Source organism: Mercenaria mercenaria, chromosome 14 (genome assembly GCF_021730395.1).
Source record: "Mercenaria mercenaria strain notata chromosome 14, MADL_Memer_1, whole genome shotgun sequence".
NCBI lineage: Eukaryota > Metazoa > Mollusca > Bivalvia > Venerida > Veneridae > Mercenaria > Mercenaria mercenaria.
This window is the reverse complement of record NC_069374.1, coordinates 44,029,713-44,049,978: the sequence shown is the minus strand read 5'-3', so window position 1 is coordinate 44,049,978 and position 20,266 is coordinate 44,029,713. Positions and strand designations below refer to the sequence as shown.

Below are 20,266 nucleotides of genomic sequence, written 5' to 3'. Positions count from 1 at the left end.
ATACAATGTACTGAATTTACCATTTTAGCTGTTTGTGCCATAATGGAGGTTTTCCCACATCCTGACTGGCCATATAATATTATTGGGTCTTCCATCTGCTGGTTCAGATAGCACTTGATGTCAATGAGTATATCTTCTCTTCCATGGAACATAGAACATCTTTCATTGGCCATATTCAAATGCTGAAGAACCTGTGTGTAGTTTAAAAAAATAATTTCAGTCACAATTTTAAAAGACATGCCTCTAGATGTAATTCACAACTTCAAAATTTTCATAAACAAATACAAGCATCTTTAACATAAAACATCATCATGAATATGATTCTTTAGAATCATTAACCTTTAGCCTGCTGGCGGCCAGTGATTCTGCCTTTGCGACCAGTGCAGACCAAGATCAGCCTGCACATCCGTGCAGTCTGTTCATGGTCTGCTCTGTTCACCATTCAGTCAGTATATTTTGGTAAGCACCCCTTTTAATAGTTAATGGTACTGTCCAAATTGAAAGGTGGACAAGTTCATTATAGAAATTTAGCAGGGTAAGGGTTAATAATCATAAGGGGCTAATTTTCATTGATTTTGTGGTTTTGTCAGCCCAACAAATAAACATTCATTACAATCTCCGTAAGCTGAAATTCTAGAATTCATATCCCTATTATAGGCACTGACCTCCAGAATTTGGCTAAAAATGTTTTACTTTAAAATAATAGTTTGGTCCTATTATGAACATTAGAATATGCGTTTATTTCTAAACTATCTTAAAATGTCAAGAAAAAAAAGATGTCCAAGTTGAAAATCGAACCCGGGCTGCAGAGGTAATAAGAACTTTCCCACTGTCTTTACAATACACCATGGTGGAATACGTAATTAATGACTGTTGAATATAAATATTTATAATCAAGGCATTTAACCTTGAGGAAAGGCTTTTCAATTTTAAGATTACAAATAAGTAAAAACAACTTATTCTCATGTGTTTCAATATCATACAGTCTGTCAGTAATTAAGTTTCAAAGCTTTCTTAAGAAATATAGCATTAATTTTCCTGATATCTCAAAATGTTTTTGTTTCTTTGTTTTTTTTTGTTGTTGTATGATCTGGAGGGCAGTGCCTTTAAGTTACTGTTTTTGCCAAAAGAAAGAAATTCATGCCATGAAGTTTTATGATTTGATGAGTACTGTAAAATCATTTAATTTTGTAGGCATAAAATTTCATGGTTTTGGTCAAAACGGCAATTTCATGGGGATATGAATTCGTGGATTTCAACTTTTGAACATAGAATGAATGGTTATTTTACTTGTTCGTTAGGATTAAATTTTGTGGATTGCCTCAACCAAGAAATCCACGAAAATTAGTCCCCCCACGAATATTAATGATTCCACAGTATTAGCTGATATTTCATGAATATCACAAATCTAAATTGGTTAGTTTGTAATGTCAAATGCTGTTTTTTCTTCAATAATTAAGAAATATACAGCAGGCAAGATTTCTGGGCTCTATATCAGTATTAAGCAATCCTATAGGAGAAACTAACAATTTCTCCTCATGAATCAGATGTGGAGATATAAAATCGTCTAACAAGATGTCACAGGAAAATATAGCAAATACCCACATAATTACAGGCAATCTGCGTAACATTCATGGACACATTGGTCAAGAGGGCTCAGACCTTTTCCTACAGTGTACTGAATCCTGGCTATCACCACTGTGTTGAGTCTTGAGCAAGGTATTTTATACTGACTGCCATAGCCAACCAAGCTGTAAATGGGTACCAGCAAATGGCTAAGAGAAAATTACGATTGGTTTTAATTGTTCTTAAATAGGGTCAACGTAAAGCTCTACAGAGGTAACTTTAATTTTATCATTATGCAACAGTAAATATATAATTTACCTTTGTCTTCATTACCTTGATGTAATAACAAGGTTACATTACTTTATCATGATAGGGAAATAACTCCATGAAAAAATCACATCTATGTTAAAATAAAATAATAATCTGATATCATAAGTAAGCCATGTAGTATACACCTCAATGTAAAGTTCGTCCATTATAAGTGAGCGCTGCTTTTTTACTGCCTTGTCTATTTTATCCACCATACTGTTGAAGAACGAGTCTTTAAATGTTCTGAGGTAACTGTCATGATCTTCCCGATTGATGCCGTCTTTCTCGCTCCACTTGACAGTATTTCTGAAATATGACAACTATTTAGATGGACTCTAAAAACATGGAATATATAGTCGAACCTTTAAAGCAGCCAGCGAATGGTGGGATAATCTGGCTGCTTAATACAGCGGACTGCTTAAAATAATTTTATGTTAGAACTAGAACATACCAACAGTGGATTCCAGATTGCATAACTACACTAAACTGCCAGAATAGGTTACAAAAATGTACTTTTTGGTTTTCTTTGTTATAACTCGCTATCTGAGCTATAAGACAACCCTCAATACATTATATCAATCAAACATAATTATTATAATACTGGTATTTGATTTATATTGATAACTGGTACACGGTACACTTTCCTACTCAGCACATCACTTCTGATTTATGAAATAGTATATTGAATAATCACAGTAGTACTGCAATAATGTTAGTACTACCTGCTGATGTTAGTATCATGTAATTTCTCAACAATCTTTTCATCCCTGAGTCTTGAAAGTATTGTTTGAGCCTCGCTGTCTAGAGATCTGGAGTCACTAGTAAGTACATCGATGAAGCGCCAAGCTTTGTCATGGTCTAGATGAGATGTGATATCTTCAATGATCCTTACAAAACACAAGCAGTGGTCTGCAGCACTGTCTGGCAACTTTAATATTCCATTAAAGATTTCAGCTTCTGTTACTGTAACATATAAATTATAAACAGCTGCTTTAAAGTGCATACCTTAAGATTTATGTTTATCAAATGTTTCAATTTTTACTCTTTTATCTAGTATATAACAATTTATCTTAGGTAGAATGTGAAGCAGCTTATAATAATCTCTTTTGACTCAACACACATGTAGCGTGTGGTCACTTGTGTAGTGTGTGAAATATTTACACAAATTAAAGCTGTAGACATGTGACACAAAATCATACCCAATCACATTTCACTGACACCAGGCTGACCAGTTCTAGCAGTATCCCCTTAATGCCGAGCACCAAGCAAAGAAGCTTCTAGTACTATTTTTTTTAAATGTCTTTGGTACGACGCCACCAGGGATCGAACCCGCGACCTCCAGCACTCAAAGCCGATGCTCTACCACTAGGCTACCAAGGCAAAAGCTTACTAACAGAAAGATGAGGAACTCTGACAAGGTTGTTTTCAGAATTTTAGCCACAGCCATGCTCTTTTCAATGTATACACCAAATAAATGTGACCAGTTCTGGCACAATCTCTAGTACTATATACCATGTTCTTAATGGGTAATGCAAAGCAAAGGAAATCACACCATACACCAAACAAGCATGTATGTATTGTAAAAATAGGAGACTCTGACCTACCTGACATATAATATTTGTGCCTATCTTCATCGGAGAGTAACTTTTTCTGATGGCATACATCACTAGCAAACTTGAACTCAGCTCTCAACTTGTTATAAACATCATTCCATTCTGCTTTCGCATCTTTGTTATCCTACATAATACATGGATATTAAAGAAATTAGGTTTAATATTGCCTTTCTGAAAATATAAATGAAACTCGCTTTAAATCAATATGTAATGTAAGTATGTTTTTCTGTATGTTTGTGCCTTGTATTTAAAGGTTAGTAAAGTTGTATCACAAATTATGTGTATCTTTTGCAGAGGAGATATTGCGCAACTTTAGCAACGCAAAATTACTCAGCATGCCCACTCATTTTTAAAGTTGAGGGTACATGTACCCCCTTCTTTTGCAAAATAGGGGTACACTTCAAAATTTGGGGGTACACTACATGGCAGATCTGAAAATTTTCTATTTTTTAAACTACTGAAAATTTGTATATTACATGTTTTGTTTTTTGTTTTTTTTTCATACAGAACTCTTGTGGGTGGGGTATAACAGATGAGATAATTTTAGAAAATGTAAAATGTTTTTCCAAAGTTAAGATAGGAAATTCTGAATCAAAAGACCCCTCCCTATATTATACTAAATATAAATAAGTTTTCAGCAAGGTTCATGTATTCCCAATTTCGTGAATGGAACACGATTCGTCCGAAATAACATAGTCAACTGAAGACTGGTAAAATTCGTCCATCAATAATAAATGCCCAAACTATTACAGATATGCAATGTGTATCAAAGTTGCAATTAAATATCGAAAAATAAAATACTGTTAACCTTTTGCTGAGTTTATTAAAGCTAAAATGCCTTTTTGCGTTTCGTATCCATTCTTTTTTGCACACGACTCGTGTGACGTCCGACTAAACCATTTACCAAACCCCTCTATACAGCTGACAATTACGCCGAGAATTCGGTGATGGAAACAAAATTATAACGTTCGTGGACCGGATCTGCGTTTTAGACCATATCAAACAATTGGCAAGTGCGCGATGTAATAAACAGCAATTTGGCAGCTGAACTGGAGTTCCGAATCTCTGCGTGCATGTACCCCTAACAAGTGATTTTTATGCGTGCATTTGATATTTTGTGCGTGATTCACGTACTGCAGTGCGTGAATGGGCATGCTGTTACTATGTGCAAGAATGAGCGCAGATTCATCTTTTTATTACATATGATTTACACCGAATGGATAGCAATATATACATGTAGTCAAATAATGTCATGACAAGCAACCAAACTTTCATACATCCATAAATATCAAAAAAATATTGACATCCCTGGTCTTGTTCATATAAGCAGACTTCGAAAATACTTTCTGGTCAAGTTGTCAAGGCTGCTGACTTTGGCTTGCTTGCTGCTTACCTGCTGTGAGGTCAAAACTCCCACAAAGAATGAAGTTTTTCTCATGAGAATTCCATTCCAACTAGCTTACCAAAAGTTAGTGGTTCTGCCTAGGTGCCTGCCCCTGCCTGGAATAATGCCCATGCAGAGAGCTGGAATAATGCCCATGCAGAGAGCTGGAATAATGCCCATACAGAGAGCTGGAATAATGCCCATACAGAGAGCTAAAATAATGCCCATGCAGAGAGCTGGAATAATGCCCATGCAGAGAGCTGGAATAATGCCCATACAGAGAGCTGGAATAATGCCCATGCAGAGAGCTGGAATAATGCCCATGCAGAGAGCTGGAATAATGCCCATACAGAGAGCTGGAATAATGCCCAGCAAGGTAGTTTGGTTCTACCTCCACCATTAAAAGCCAGAAAGTCACTGCTTAACCCAGGGTTAGATGGAGCGGATCGTAGCTGCATGCATTTCTATTACCGTCCATGAACAGACTCAATCAAACCAAAATTCCACATCATTTTTGTTGTGTTGGGAAAACAGTAGAGTTTCCACTTTTTTTACTTTAAACTGTGTCAGAATGATTAAAACCTGACCAAAACAGGCAGTCAACAAACATTTTACCTTTTCCTTGTAACCTGGAATATTGGTGCTGATTGGCTGCAGGACATATACAGGAGGAATCTGGTTTGTATCCTTCTTATACCACAAGTTAACAAGATCTGTATCATGCCCATTCTCCTACAATATAAATGTATACATTAAATATTGTGCTTAACACAACCTTCGTACAAAGAACACATGGTTCAAAAAAAATTGTTTCCAATTTTTGCAGTGTATTTAAAATAATTTGTCCATAAAGTTCAATTGTAAATAAAGGTCATTTTTGACTCTTTAACACATGGTCCTTATAGGCAGCTTTTTACTGCATTTTAGCTTAAGTTGAGTTATAATCATACAGTGTCAAAAATTAGCTAATTAGCCCTTTAAATATCATGCTGGACATAACTGATTCTGCCTTTGTGGCCAGTGCAGATCATGATTAGCCTGCAAATCTGAGCAGTCTGATCATGACCTGCAGTGTTCACCATTCTGTGAGCATCTTTTTGGTATGTACCCCTTTTAACAGTTAATGTTACTGTCCAAACTGAAAGATGGACAAGTTCATTATAGAAATTAAGCAGGGTAAGGGTTAGTTTTAATCCAGACTTACAGTATGTCATGAAGAACCCTTAAGTTTTGATTCTGTAGGATGTAAAAAGGCAGCCAGACTGAAGGTCAATTAGTAAACAGTCAGCTGCAGTCCTAAAAGCTGCCATAAAACATAAAATAGTCTGTGTGTTTCAATCCTACATGGTGTCACAATTTCAATCCTAAAAGGAAATAATAACAAGTAAGTTTTAATCCTACAGGGTATCAGACTGTTACCAGTGAGATGCAATAGGTGGGCCAGTGGTCTAGTGGTAACATGCTTGACTGTCAACCCAGAGGTCAGGGATTCAAATGAAAAGGGCGCTATATATTTATCTGGTATAATAATAATAATAATTCTCAAACGTGCGTAAAAGTAACCAGAGAGTTTTTATCCTGGCAGGTATCAATAAAACTACAGTTTGTTTTGTTTAATTTGGGTTTAACACCGTTTTTCAACAGTATATATTTCAGTCATGTAACGGCGGGCAGTTAATCTAACCAGTGTTCCTGGATTCTGTACCATTACAAACCTGTTCTCTGAAAGTAACTGCCAACTTCCCCACATGAAGTATCAGAGGTGGAGGACGAATGATTTCAGACACAATGTCTTTTATCAAACTGTCATGGAGAACATACACCCCGCCCGAGGATCGAACTCGCGACCCCGTGATCCGTAGACCAACACTCTCCCTACTGTGCTAAGCAGGTGGGCAATAAGTATACAGAGCTTCAATTCTAAAGGGTGCCAGAAAGTAACAGACAAGTCAATTCTACATCGAGCTTAAAGAGCTGACCATTTTCTATACATTTTTGTACTTTGGTCTGCAAGAGTGTCAAAAAAAGTAAGTGTGTCTTGTACTGATCCTACAGAGTGTAAAAAAGTAGCCAATGAGTTTAAATCCTTCAGGGAGGTGGAGAAGTAGCCTTCTGATGCCTACATTGTACTAATTATTGACTTATCTGGAATATTTAGAAAGTAAAATCCTTTCTTGAACATTGCACCTAGGGTAACTAGATTATTTGATGACCAAAGGGCAACACTATGTCCCATTGAGTGAACTGTTTCTGACAAATACTGTAATAACAGTTCTGTAAAGAAAAGGGCATTGGTCTTATCTGCTGATACAGGAACCATATTTTTGACACTGGCTGGTATGGATCCATGCTGGTCGCAAATGCACTATGTTGGTTTTCTCATGGCATAGCTCATATGTACTTATACTTCAAAGGCAGGGACTTCCAAATTTGGGCTTTAAATGATCTTTCTTTAAAACCGAAGTTTGGTCATATTATGAATATTAGAAAATAAGTTTTTGTTTCTAAACTATCTTAAGAATTCCAAATCAAGAAAAAAATAGATGTCCAAGTTGGGCATCAAACCCTGGACTGCCACAGCAATAAAAACTGTCTTTGCCAATACAACGCAGAGAAATCTGTATAAAACAATCATCAGATATAGACATTTATAACAATGGCAGTTTACGTCAAATGCTTTTCAATTTTTAATGTAAAGATTAATAAAAAAGAAAACTAATTATCTTTCTTAAGAAATGGCTGATTCCTAAATTTTTTCTCTTTTTTTGTTGTTGGAAGATCTGGGGGCCAGAGCCTTTCAAAAATCTATATATGGCTTTAGGGTGAAGTGCACTCAACTACTTGATTAAAGATAGACATTTTTAGAACATCATTAACACCTAACAGGTATGGCAAGGTATAATCTGAACATTTTCTATTAATTATCTTTAGGCTTGTCTCTATTAATCATTCGATATAAATATCTTTAAGTGAACTTCCTATCTCAACGCTATAAATAAGTTCATTTTATCAGTATATAATTATGTATACTGTAAATACTATGATGAAATTTACCTGGTGACCCTTTGTTGTTTTGGTGTAATTTGAAAGAGGTGCATATGCTGGCTGAACAAGAATTAGAAAATAAAATGTCCAAAATAATATGCATGAATCACTACAGTCATGTTTTGACTGCAAAATGATAAATCTTACACAGTAGTAACTGGGTTTCTGTTGAAGTGTCACTGAAAATTATAAATTAAAAAAAAATCTATATAATATTATGTCACGTAATTTCTATATTTTCTTTTTCAGTGGACAATAACCTTTTAAACGATACCTAAATTATATGAGCTTACCAGGCGTCAATATTTTGATATATTTCAACAGCAGTGTTATATAAACCTTGCTTATTTGTAGAAGGTTAAAAAATTCAAACCTGTAAACTGCTGTACAAATGATCAAACTCTGTTACAGGAATGGAAACTTGTAGAGGTCGGTACCCATGCTTCTGGTTTAGAAATGTCTGCAATGTAAAAGATATATCAATATGATACTAGAGGGTCACCCATTTCACCTGCCATCCTCTACCCCTATCATCAAAAAAAGAGCATAACTAAAAATCAATTAATTAAGACATGAATTTTTTTTTGGATGTTCGTGCAAAATGAATGACAGAATAGGATCTGCAAATCCATGAATCTCTAATCTGCCGATCCTATTCTGTCGTTCATTTCGCACAGACAAGGAAAAAAAGTTTCATTTCTTATATTTACTTTCATGCCTTTCATTTTGCTGTTCACACAAAATGAATATCATGATATTTAATGGAAAAGAATAGGGCAAATGTAAATATTTTCATATGAAACTATATGAAAATAATATGTGAATGCCCATTTCAAAGTGATGACATACACTAAGCTTCATTTGAATAATGGGTAGAAACTGTAGGATTTGAGTACACAAGAAAGTCCAACCAAAGGACGGATGGACAAGTCAGACATTGCATACCCTAAAAGTCTTAAAAACAAGCTCACAGTGCATGTTATAATTTATACGCTCTTTGCACGTACCGTGGTACAAATTTGAGATATACCAATCAAATCTGTAACAATCTAGGCTATGAAATAATACTGAATCATGTACATAACACATACACTGTCAATCCTGTATGGACTTGTACAGAAGGCAGTTATTCATATCAATTATGGTGTATGTATTGTGCACTCCTTCTGTGTACCGTAAAATCAGATCTTTTCATGAGGGATTTGTATCATTTACCATTTTACTATGTCTGCAAAATGTCTGTATTCGAAAGAACAAGTGCTGCTACAAAAAGCCCTTTATTGTTCACAATTCCATTACACATTGTAAAAATTCAGCCTGCCAAATTCATTCTAATTTGAAAGACAGAAAACTTTTAGCAAAAATATGCCATTGTACAGTTTATAATTCAGTTATCATTAACCTCAGCCTCTGTGACAATCATGACAGTCTCACTGCTAACTAATGTAAAGACCTCAAGAATGGGAAGGATCTGCATAATAAACCTAGTGTTCTGACTACTGTAATTCACTGATGTTTTGACTACAGTAATCTACTGGCCTTTGGAATGACGAGAGTAATCTATTCTATGTGACAAACATAGCATTCTACTCCTGTAATCTTCGAACCTCTGACAGCAGCAGAGTGATCTGTTTGTTTCGGGTTTAACGCCACTTTTCTAAAGTATTTCAGTTTTGTAATGGCAGACAGTAAATCTAACCAGTATTTTTGGATCCTGTACCAGTACAAACCTGTTCTCTGCAAGTAATTTACAACTTCTCAACATCAATAAGAGGTGGAGAATTAATGATTTCAGACATAATGTCTTTTATCAAAGCATCACGGAGAACAATATATGCCCCTTATCATGGATTGAATTCATGGCCCCAAAATCTGTAGGTCTGCATTCTCCCAATTGAGCTCCCTTACAGAAGAAAAAGGCCTGCTGCGTACTCTTGCTGTGTACATACAGCGTATATGATGCGTACATGATGTGTACTGAAATCAAGGGCTTTAAATAGTACGCAGGATATACACCGCACATACACCGATAGTACGTTTGTAGTACACTTTTGACATGCAAATGAGCTCTGCCGCGTACTACTTGCTGCGTACATGCTGTGGACTACATAGTACACAGGATGTACGCTGGAGGAAATTAGTATGCGGGAAATAGTACACAGCATGTACGCGGCACATACACTTTTCACATGCAAATGAGCCTGTGGTGTACTACCCCTGCGGCGTACATGCTGTGTACTCCTGCGGCGTACATGCTGTGTACTCCTGCGGCGTACATTCTGTGTACTCCTGGCCCGAGTCCTGCGGCGTACATGCTGTGTACTTCTGCTGCATACATGCTGTGTACTCTTGTGGCGAAACTGCTGTGATAATGTAAATTCCTTACCCCACCAACTTTCTTATGCAAATGCTGATCATTTGGACAGAAAAAAACAGAAAAAAGATAAGTGACATGCATCAATAAGTATTTACCCTTACCAAAATAATGTAGATTGATGTTATCAAATAAATTAGTATGCTTTTCTTCATCCACTTTTCAATGAAATAAATCAATTTTTGTAGCATGTAATTTGGTAAACATCTGAAGAAAATGGCGTAACTGCATCAAGGGGAAACAACTTTAATGCAACTAAATATAAGTGTTATAAATTTCGAAGTATCTGCGGTGTACATGCAGTGTACTATTTTCTTGTACAAGTCCCTCCTGCGTACATGCAGTGTACTCCTTAAATTTTCAGAGTCTGTGCTGCGTACTTGAAGTGTACTAGTGACCTCCTGCGTACATGTTGTGTACTCGTCGAAATAGTACGCGGCATGTACGCGGCATGCGGTGTATGTAAAATGTACTCCTCTGGCGTACTACTGTGTTCGCAGCATATACACAGCAAATACGCAGCATGTACGCCACAGAGGCTTGCTTCTGTAAGGGAGCTAAACAGGCAGGCACCATAGTATTGTGACTATTGTAATCTACAGACCTCAAGAGTGAGGTGAGAAATCTGTGTGACAACCACAGGGTTCTGACTACTGTAATCTATTGACCTCAGGAATGACGAGGGTGATCTGTGTGACAACCACAGAGTTCTGACTGTAATTTATTTACCTCAGGAATGACGAGGGGGATCTGTATGACAACCACAGAGTTCTGACTGTAATTTATTGATCTCAGGTATGAGGAGGGTGACCTGTGTGACAACCACAGAGTTCTGACTGTAATTTATTGATCTCAGGAATGGGGAGGGTGATATCATGTGTGACAACCACAGAGTTCTGACTACTGTAATCTACTGACCTCAGGAATGAGGGGAGTGATTTGTGTGACAACCACAGGGTTCTGACTGTAATTAATTGACTTCAGGAATAAGGAGGGTAATCTATATGACAACCACAGAGTTCTGACTACTGTAATCTATTGACCTTCCAGGGAAGGGTTATCTGTGTGAAAACTACTGACTACTGAATTCTATTGACCTTCCTGATGAGGATTATCTGTGTGACAACCACAGGGTTCTGACTACTGTAATCTATTGACCTCAGAAATGAGAAGGGTAATCTGTGTGACAACCACAGTGGTCTGAACCTACAAATCGAAGGAATGAGAAGGGTGATCTGTGTGACAACCACAGAGTTCTGACTACTATAATGTATTGACCTCAGGAATGAGGGGAGTGATCTGTGTGACAACCACAGGGATCTGACTACTGTAATCTATTGACCTCAGGAATGAGGCGAGTGATTTGTGTGACAACTACAGGGTTCTGACTACTGTAAACTATTGACCTCAGGAATGAAACAAGTGTTCTGTGTGACAAACAACAGGGTTCTGACTACTGTACTTTGACCTCAGGAATGAGAAGTGTGATCTGTGTGACAAACTGTGAAACAACATGGTTCTGATTACTGTACTTTGACCTCAGAAATGAGGAGGGTGATCTGTGTGACAACTACACGATTCTAACTACTGTACTTTGACCTCAGGAATGAGGAGAGTGATCTGTGTGACAAACAACAGGGTTCTGACTACTTACTTTGACCTCAGGAATGAGGAGAGTGATCTGTGTGACAAACAACAGGGTTCTGACTACTGTACTTTTACCTCAGGAATGAGGAGAGTGATCTTTGTGACAAACAACAGGGTTCTGACTACTTACTTTGACCTCAGGAATGAGGAGAGTGATCTGTGTGACAAACTAAAGGGTTCTGACTACTAACTTTGACCTCAGGAATGAGCAGAGTGATCTGTGTGACAAAATACAGGGTTCTGACTACTGAACTTTGATCTCAGGAATGAGACAAGTGATCTGTGTGACAAACAACATGGTTCTGACTAATGTACTTTGGCAGGAATGAGGGGAGTGATCTGTGTGACAACTACAGCGTTCTGACTACTAACTTTGACCTCAGGAATGAGCAGAGTGATCTGTGTGACAAAATACAGGGGTCTGACTACTGTACTTTGATCTCAGGAATGAGACAAGTGATCTGTGTGACAAACAACATGGTTCTGACTAATGTACTTTGACAGGAATGAGGGGAGTGATCTGTGTGACAACTACAGCGTTCTGACTACTGTAATCTATTGACCTCAGGAATGAGACGAGTATTCTGTGTGACAAACAACAGGGTTCTGACTACTGTACTTTGACCTCAGGAAGGAGGAGAGTGATGTGTGTGACAAACAACAGGGTTCTGACTACTGTACTTTTACCTCAGGAAAGAGGAGAGTGATCTTTGTGACAAACAACAGGGTTCTGACTACTTACTTTGACCTCAGGAATAAGGAGAGTGATCTGTGTGACAAACTACAGGGTTCTGACTACTAACTTTGACCTCAGGAATGAGCAGAGTGATCTGTGTGACAAAATACAGGGGTCTGACTACTGTACTTTGATCTCAGGAATGAGACAAGTGATCTGTGTGACAAACAACATGGTTCTGACTAATGTACTTTGACAGGAATGAGGGGAGTGATCTGTGTGACAACTACAGCGTTCTGACTACTGTAATCTATTGACCTCAGGAATGAGACGAGTATTCTGTGTGACAAACAACAGGGTTCTGACTACTGTACTTTGACCTCAGGAAGGAGGAGAGTGATGTGTGTGACAAACAACAGGGTTCTGACTACTTACTTTGACCTCAGGAATGAGGAGAGCGATATGTGTGACAAACAACAGGGTTCTGACTACTGTACTTTGACCTCAGGAATGAGACAAGTGATCTGTGTGACAAACAACAGGGTTCTGACTACTGTGCTTCGACCTCAGGAATGAAACAAGTGATCTGTGTGACAAACAACAGGGTTCTGACTACTGTACTTTGACCTCAGGAGTGAGGAGAGTGATCTGTGTGAAAACCATAGCATTCTGACTGAGTTCAGGAGTGAGAAGAGTGATCTGTGTGACAACTATAGTGTTCTGAAACTACAGACCTCAGAAATAAGGAGGGATATCTGTGTGACAGACATAGTGTTCTGTAATCAACAAATATCAGAAACGAGGAGGAAAATCTGTGTGAATTTTGTGAATTTATGCAACCAATATACTGTGAAATCATTTTCATTCACGTAAGACGAAATTTTCACGTATTTTGCACTAGGACCGATGCGCGAATTAAAGACCGCGCTATCATTATTTTTAACTTTATTTTTCATTTCTAAAATTGAAAATATGCGAATTAAAGCCCGCGCAAAACAGTCCTTTTTCACATTTCCGCAAAATTTCATGCCAGCGAATTTAAATGATTTCACAGTAATATCCACAAAACTCCCCATTGATAATGGATAATAAATTTTTCACAGTAGCCAATAAGAAACCATCAGTAAACTGACTGCATTGATCTGCTTTATGAAGTATGACACAAGAAGTTGTATTATCATAAGATATACCACAAAATTTGGTCCAGTTGACAGTCTCTGACAATTTCGTATTTCCTGGAGACACAGTTCAGTGGCTTGATGGTCGTCTGCTGACTCAACCGGAACACCCCATCTCATATCCACCAACTGTTCGAAAGAAATTTGGTCATTTATTAATGTTTTTTTGGGGAGGTTCAGTGGAAAATTGTAAAATATTTTATTGAATCAACAACATAGGTATACAATATTTCAATGAGTACCATGGCCACATGAAAAAAAAAAAGATAAAAAAAATTGGCACTGAAGAGTGCAAAAATACAAACATTTTATTTAATGATTTTTCAGGTAGTTCTGCATGTTTAATGAACTGGAAGTTCTGGCATGGCATCATTTATCTGGAAAATATAGAATTAAACCTGGAAAGGACATAAATTCTACTAGAAATATCATCCTGTGTGTATTGTTATAAATGCAGCAACATTGCTTTCTTTACAAAGATAAAAAATAATCAAACAAGAGCTATCAGAGAACAGCAATGATTGACTTAAGAAATAATAAGTTCCCAAACGTGGTTTATCGTAGAATAACCTGAGTTTTGAGTTCTTATGCGTAAGAATATATCACGAAGGCCGTAGGCCTGAGTGATATACCCTTACAGAAGAAAAAGGCCTGCTGCTGTGTACATACAGTGTATATGATGCGTACATGATGTGTACTGAAATCACGGGCTTTAAATAGTATGCAGGATATACACCGCACATACACCGATAGTACGTTTGTAGTACACTTTTGACATGCAAATGAGCTCTGCCGCGTACTACTTGCTGCGTACATGCTGTGGACTACATAGTACACAGGATGTACGCTGGAGGAATTTAGTATGCGGGAAATAGTACGCAGCATGTACGCGGCACATACACTTTTCACATGCAAATGAGCCTGCGGTGTACTACCCCTGCGGCGTACATGCTGTGTACTCCTGCGGGTACATGCTGTGTACTCCTGGCCCGAGTCCTGCGGCGTACATGCTGTGTACTCTGCTGATACATGCTGTGTACTCTTGTGGCGAAACTGCTGTGATAATGTAAATTCCTACCCCACCAACTTTCTTATGCAAATGCTGATCATTTGGACAGAAAAAAACAGAAAAAAGATAAGTGACATGCATCAATAAGTATTTACCCTTACCAAAATAATGTAGATTGATGTTATCAAATAAATTAGTATGCTTTTCTTCATCCACTTTTCAATGAAATAAATCAATTTTTGAAGCATGTAATTTGGTAAACATCTGAAGAAAATGGCGTAACTGCATCAAGGGGAAACAACTTTAATGCAACTAAATATAAGTGTTATAAATTTCGAAGTATCTGCGGTGTACATGCAGTGTACTATTTTCTTGTACAAGTCCCTCCTGCGTACATGCAGTGTACTCCTTAAATTTTCGGAGTCTGTGCTGCGTACTTGAAGTGTACTAGTGACCTCCTGCGTACATGCTGTGTACTCGTCGAAATAGTACGCGGCATGTACGCGGCATGCGGTGTATGTAAAATGTACTCCTCTGGCGTACTACTGTGTTCGCAGCATATACACAGCAAATACGCAGCATGTACGCCACAGAGGCTTGCTTCTGTAAGGGTATTGTTTCGCATAAGAACGAAAAACTCGGATTATTCTACAATAAATCACAATTGGAAACTTATTATTTCGATTCTAGCACGACATACTAGTATCAACAGTGTTAGGAAAAATGGTAACTACTTTTTACAACTGCGCTATGCACTTGGATTGGATGACGTCATTGCACGCGAGTGGTTTATTGCAGAATAACCCGAGATAGATTTTGCTCTACATGTATGTAGGTTATTTGCTGGTCGTGTTAGAATATTCAATAACCATCAGACACAATGTCTTTTATCAAATCTTCACAGAGAACATATGCCCCATTCATAGATCGAACTCAAATCCCCTTCTGGGGTATACAGTAGTGCATGTATATATTAACAAGACGAAAAAAAAACACACTCTTTTTTGCAATCAGGAGAGAGGGTGCCTTTTTAACACGGGGAGCATTTATACCAGGGTATAAGGTAGTACATGCATATCCTAACAGTGCTTAAATTCACTTATTATATAGCAATCCAGTTCTGTTGTTTGGGCTATGATCCCTTGAAAACTGTTACTGGAGTTACCTGTGTGGAAAAATTCAGCATCTTGCATAATTTCAAAGAGCCATAACTCCTAAAGTGAGCATTATATATGTTTATCCTGATAATATACAAAAGTTCATTTCATAGTGATACTTTTCTTTAAGTAAATTGGGCCAGATAAGTTGAAAATTGTAAGAGCCTGAAGAGGTGTTAATTGACAAGTCTAATATCAGTATTGCAAAATATATACACTCAGCATTTTGTAAAATGACAAAGGGCCAAAACTGCTTAAGTGGGCATGGAACATTTAAGTTCTGATGATACGTGCAACTTCACTTTATAGGGATATGTTTCTGTAAGTCTGGGCCAGATCTGTTGAAAACTCTAGGAGGGGAGTTATCTGGACAAGGCTTAAATTTGTACTGAACAATATATAGCAATAAGGCTTACACTTCTGTAAGTTTGGCCCAGATCCATTATAATTGTAGGAGTATTTGCACAATATATCTGTAAAGTTTCCAAGAACCATTACTCCTAAATCGGGTTAGGTACATTCAAGTTCTGACAAGTTCACTCTGTAGTGCTAGAGTTATCCAAATAAAGATTTGGGAATGGACATACTATAATTTATGCTCCCTACACAGCTCCCCTAAGCCCACATTCCCTCAAAAATTTTGAGGAGTACTAAAAATGTTTTTATAGATTACTGTATAGAATATAGATCTAATAACTAACTGAACAAAAATTACAAAAAAGCTCACTTGAAAATCCATTCCATATTTCTTCTTGCAATGTGATTTCAGCTTTGGGTATACATCTTCTAACAAGACGTTACGTTCCTCTCGAGTATCTAAATATATACACAATATACCCTGTCAGATCAGCAATGTCAATTAATGGTATATATATGTATAGACATGTACTTGCATGCTAAAATTTTCTTGATGTTTTTTGTCAATAATGGTAAAAGATCTGCAGAAAGTTTAAAGGGAAAAGTCTTATCTTTTACTGTTATTGAAAAAAAAAAATCAACTAAATTTTAATAATCAAGCTAAGATAAATCAGTATACTGCAGTAAACTAAATTTTAGCAAGTTACCAGTACTGCTTACATGAACTTATTTATTATAGTCACTACTGCATAAGCCTATTATTTTCATTCTCATCCATCAGAGGTTCGTCAAAATCCCGAGACGAACATCCGGGGAACCACGGTAGACCTCTGGTATGCGAGAATGATTATTTTATGGTCACCTACATCAGCTCATAAGAATGATCATGATGATACTGTTAGTATTATTTTTAGTTGGAGCATAGTGCAAAATACAGAAGATGTTCCAGAAACTTCCCTGGTTCTTTCGTATGCCAGGTCTAAAGCACCCAATTACAAGGACTCAAATGTAAGTAATTTTAGTTGGAGGTGCAGGGGCTCAAACTCAATCCCTGATTTTGTGGTGATACCTAGTGACTGGACAACTTCATCCACTGTAAAAAAGAGCAAGTTACCTGTGAATGTAGAGCTGATAAATATCCTTACTAATCTTGAGTTGAGAGTGGGCAGGTTGTCTAGACAACCCTGCAACACAGATTTATAGCTGTTGTCACCCATCGCTTCCCATTACTGGAGTAAAATTACATAAAGCCGACTGTTATGTTATCCTGTTAAAATACAAAAACACATGATTGATTATTTTTCATAACACCATCTGCTGTAAAATGTACTTGTATACATCTATCTACATCGCACATCGATGCAGTCACACTTGACTGTTATGTGATGGGTGGTGCTGGGTCAAGAAAAGAAAATGGAAAAAATAGTAAGAAAGAAGGGACTGGACAGCTTAAAAGGTAGGAAGTAAAGATTTTACGTTTTTGTCTCTCCAACCCAGACCTCTCTGGGTATGGTGGCCGCGGCCGGCACAGCAATGGAAATCACTAAAAAGTACTTGTAACTTGACCCATGCGGACTACAATGACAGTAATGACAGCCCCGGCTCGAAGGATACCAAGTCAGAGGCCTCGGCAACATCGGCAGACAGGTTGTTATATAAAAGAATGTGGGAAGAAGGAGTACTTGAAGTACCATGTGGATGTGGACGGCTAGCAAAATTTCTTGGAGAGGGAGAATTTATTTATTATCTGGTGTGACTCTGGACTTAGATGATCAATGTACTGGCTGGCTGGGATATCCACAATGTCGTTGCTGATCTTGTACAACATGGTCAGCTCGGCTTTGGTCCATCAAGTTCAGCTATCCCCAGTGATTTCATTCTGGATAGCGGACGTGTTCCTGGTTTTTATCACTTTGTTTGGCAGCTGAAATCACCGGGGATATTTGAAATATTTCGCTCCTAGAGACTTGTACTGTGTATTTCAAAGCAATTTATGGGGTCAGTTTAGTATTTATGGAAGGCTTTAAAAGTTTCGAAGGTGCAATCGTGCAGGTAGCGGCTGCAAGCGTATAAACTCCAATTTTGAAATGTTCTACAAGTTTGCCGAGTAGCTTCCCATAGCGTTACACTCGCATAGTTCACCTTTTCAATGTATATGATACTGTGACCGGATTTTTTGTCATCGTTTTTTTTTCATTTGACTAACATATGTAAAGTATATTTGTGTTAAAAAAAACAACAGATTTTTTTATATTAAACAAAAAATATACACTGGACCTGTGCCTGTGGTTGCAATGTTACACATTTAATGAAATTGAAATCCTGAACAAACGGACGTTAACCGTGAAAGAAAACAGCATTACAATATTTTACGAATGAAGTATACTACAGTACCAAAACGTCTACATAACTCACATAATTAAGTAGATTCTTTTCTTTTTCTTTGATATTTGTTTACATTGTTTCCTGTGAGATCAAGCCTCCGCTTGATTCAGATGCTAGTGAAATTACTCCCCTTGGCAAGGTTAATTTCTAGGACGTAGATCAACAACAACAACAACAGACGGCTACAGTAGAGTTGAACAGCACAACATTACAGACAGATACCTTTATTTTCTATAATCAGGTTACACACATGAAAATTACATGGTATAACAACATGATAACAAATACATTGTATAATATATACAAACTGGGTGGTTTGAAAATACAATATTATATATAAATATTGACTTTTTTTCTGAAGATGTATAGTAGATCTAGCATGAATAATTACATCAACATAAATAATATTTTTGTTATCTACGGGGGTAACTCAAAAATAGTATTTCGTATTTAAATATCGTTTCTTTTTTCCTTTTTAATGAAAAGAAAAAGAAATCCAGTTCTTTATAAAGTATCGTCATGATTACCAAAAAGGTAATTTCACACTTTGGTTGAATAAAAATAGTATGAAACAAAAAACCGAAACAATAATGTTTATGCTGATTTAGGTTGTTTCACAGTACTTGTAAAAACACAAACGGGACACTACTATGGCAGTGTACACCTGTAACAGTTACTTTTACCTGTAATGATAAAGGTAAAGAAAACCCGTGGAACTCGTGCTAATTTAAAGCTCTTGTTTTGAAAGAACTGACATAATTATATATGATATAAACTGTGTCGAATTGAAATGCATGAAAATTTCATTTAACGTAGTTTAAGGTCACAATAACTGAAAGTGAAATATTCGTTTGATATTAGTGAATAGGATTTATTGATCAAAGGGACATGGGATTGTTTTAGATTTTAATGTGCTGCATGTTTTGGTAAGTTTAGTTATATTGTTTATTTGTTATTTTCATGACATAATGGATCAATTTAAAAAGGTTTTTAAGTGCCTTTTCATCATTTGTATTTAATAAATGGTTAAATTTTATAACATTAGGTCTAGTATAAAAATACGGATCTATCAGTTTTTCTCGTATGTTTTTAAAACGTTTACAAACTAGCAAAGTATGGAATTCGTCACCGAGGTCCTGGAAGCAGTTTACGCATTTTCTATTGTTATATTCTTTATGTTTATTTTTCCAGCGACCAGTTTCTATAGGAAGTTTATGATTCGCCGTTCTAAATTTTAAGATTTTGAGGCCTTGATTTCGAGGGAGAATTTTCAAATAAGTTTCAAAATTAATATCTTTCTTAAAAAGACTATAATTTCTACCTTTGGATGAGTTTGTTAGATCTGATGACCATTTTTGAAAGAACTGGTTAATAAGCGTTTGTTTAATATTAATTGCTATATTTTTACTTGTAATTGATCTCTGTTGTAGCCACACATAGGAAAATCCTGTATTGTTAAGGATATCACATATATGATTCATCCATTTAAATTTATTAGAGTCTGCAGAATATAACATGGCTTCATAACATAAAGAAGAGAGTTTAGTATTTTTCTGTGTAATAATT

At 36.7% G+C, this 20,266-nt stretch overlaps 1 protein-coding gene across 1 annotated transcript in view; it reads right to left on the bottom strand.

The window, feature by feature from the left end:
- Window positions 1–18,820, bottom strand: part of LOC123527426 (NACHT and WD repeat domain-containing protein 2-like) — a 30,223-nt gene extending 11,403 nt beyond the window's left edge. Inside the window, exons 1-10 of the mRNA XM_045306868.2 lie at window positions 18,731–18,820; window positions 17,430–17,582; window positions 16,686–16,774; window positions 13,805–13,921; window positions 8,291–8,377; window positions 5,488–5,604; window positions 3,480–3,612; window positions 2,598–2,838; window positions 2,022–2,181; window positions 21–191 (exon numbers count right to left, since the gene is read on the bottom strand). Coding sequence (XP_045162803.2) covers window positions 21–191; window positions 2,022–2,181; window positions 2,598–2,838; window positions 3,480–3,612; window positions 5,488–5,604; window positions 8,291–8,377; window positions 13,805–13,921; window positions 16,686–16,774; window positions 17,430–17,532 — 1,218 coding nt within the window. The 5' untranslated portion in view covers window positions 17,533–17,582; window positions 18,731–18,820. The remainder of the gene's footprint in view (window positions 1–20; window positions 192–2,021; window positions 2,182–2,597; window positions 2,839–3,479; window positions 3,613–5,487; window positions 5,605–8,290; window positions 8,378–13,804; window positions 13,922–16,685; window positions 16,775–17,429; window positions 17,583–18,730) is intronic.
- Window positions 18,821–20,266: the final 1,446 nt, after the last annotated feature.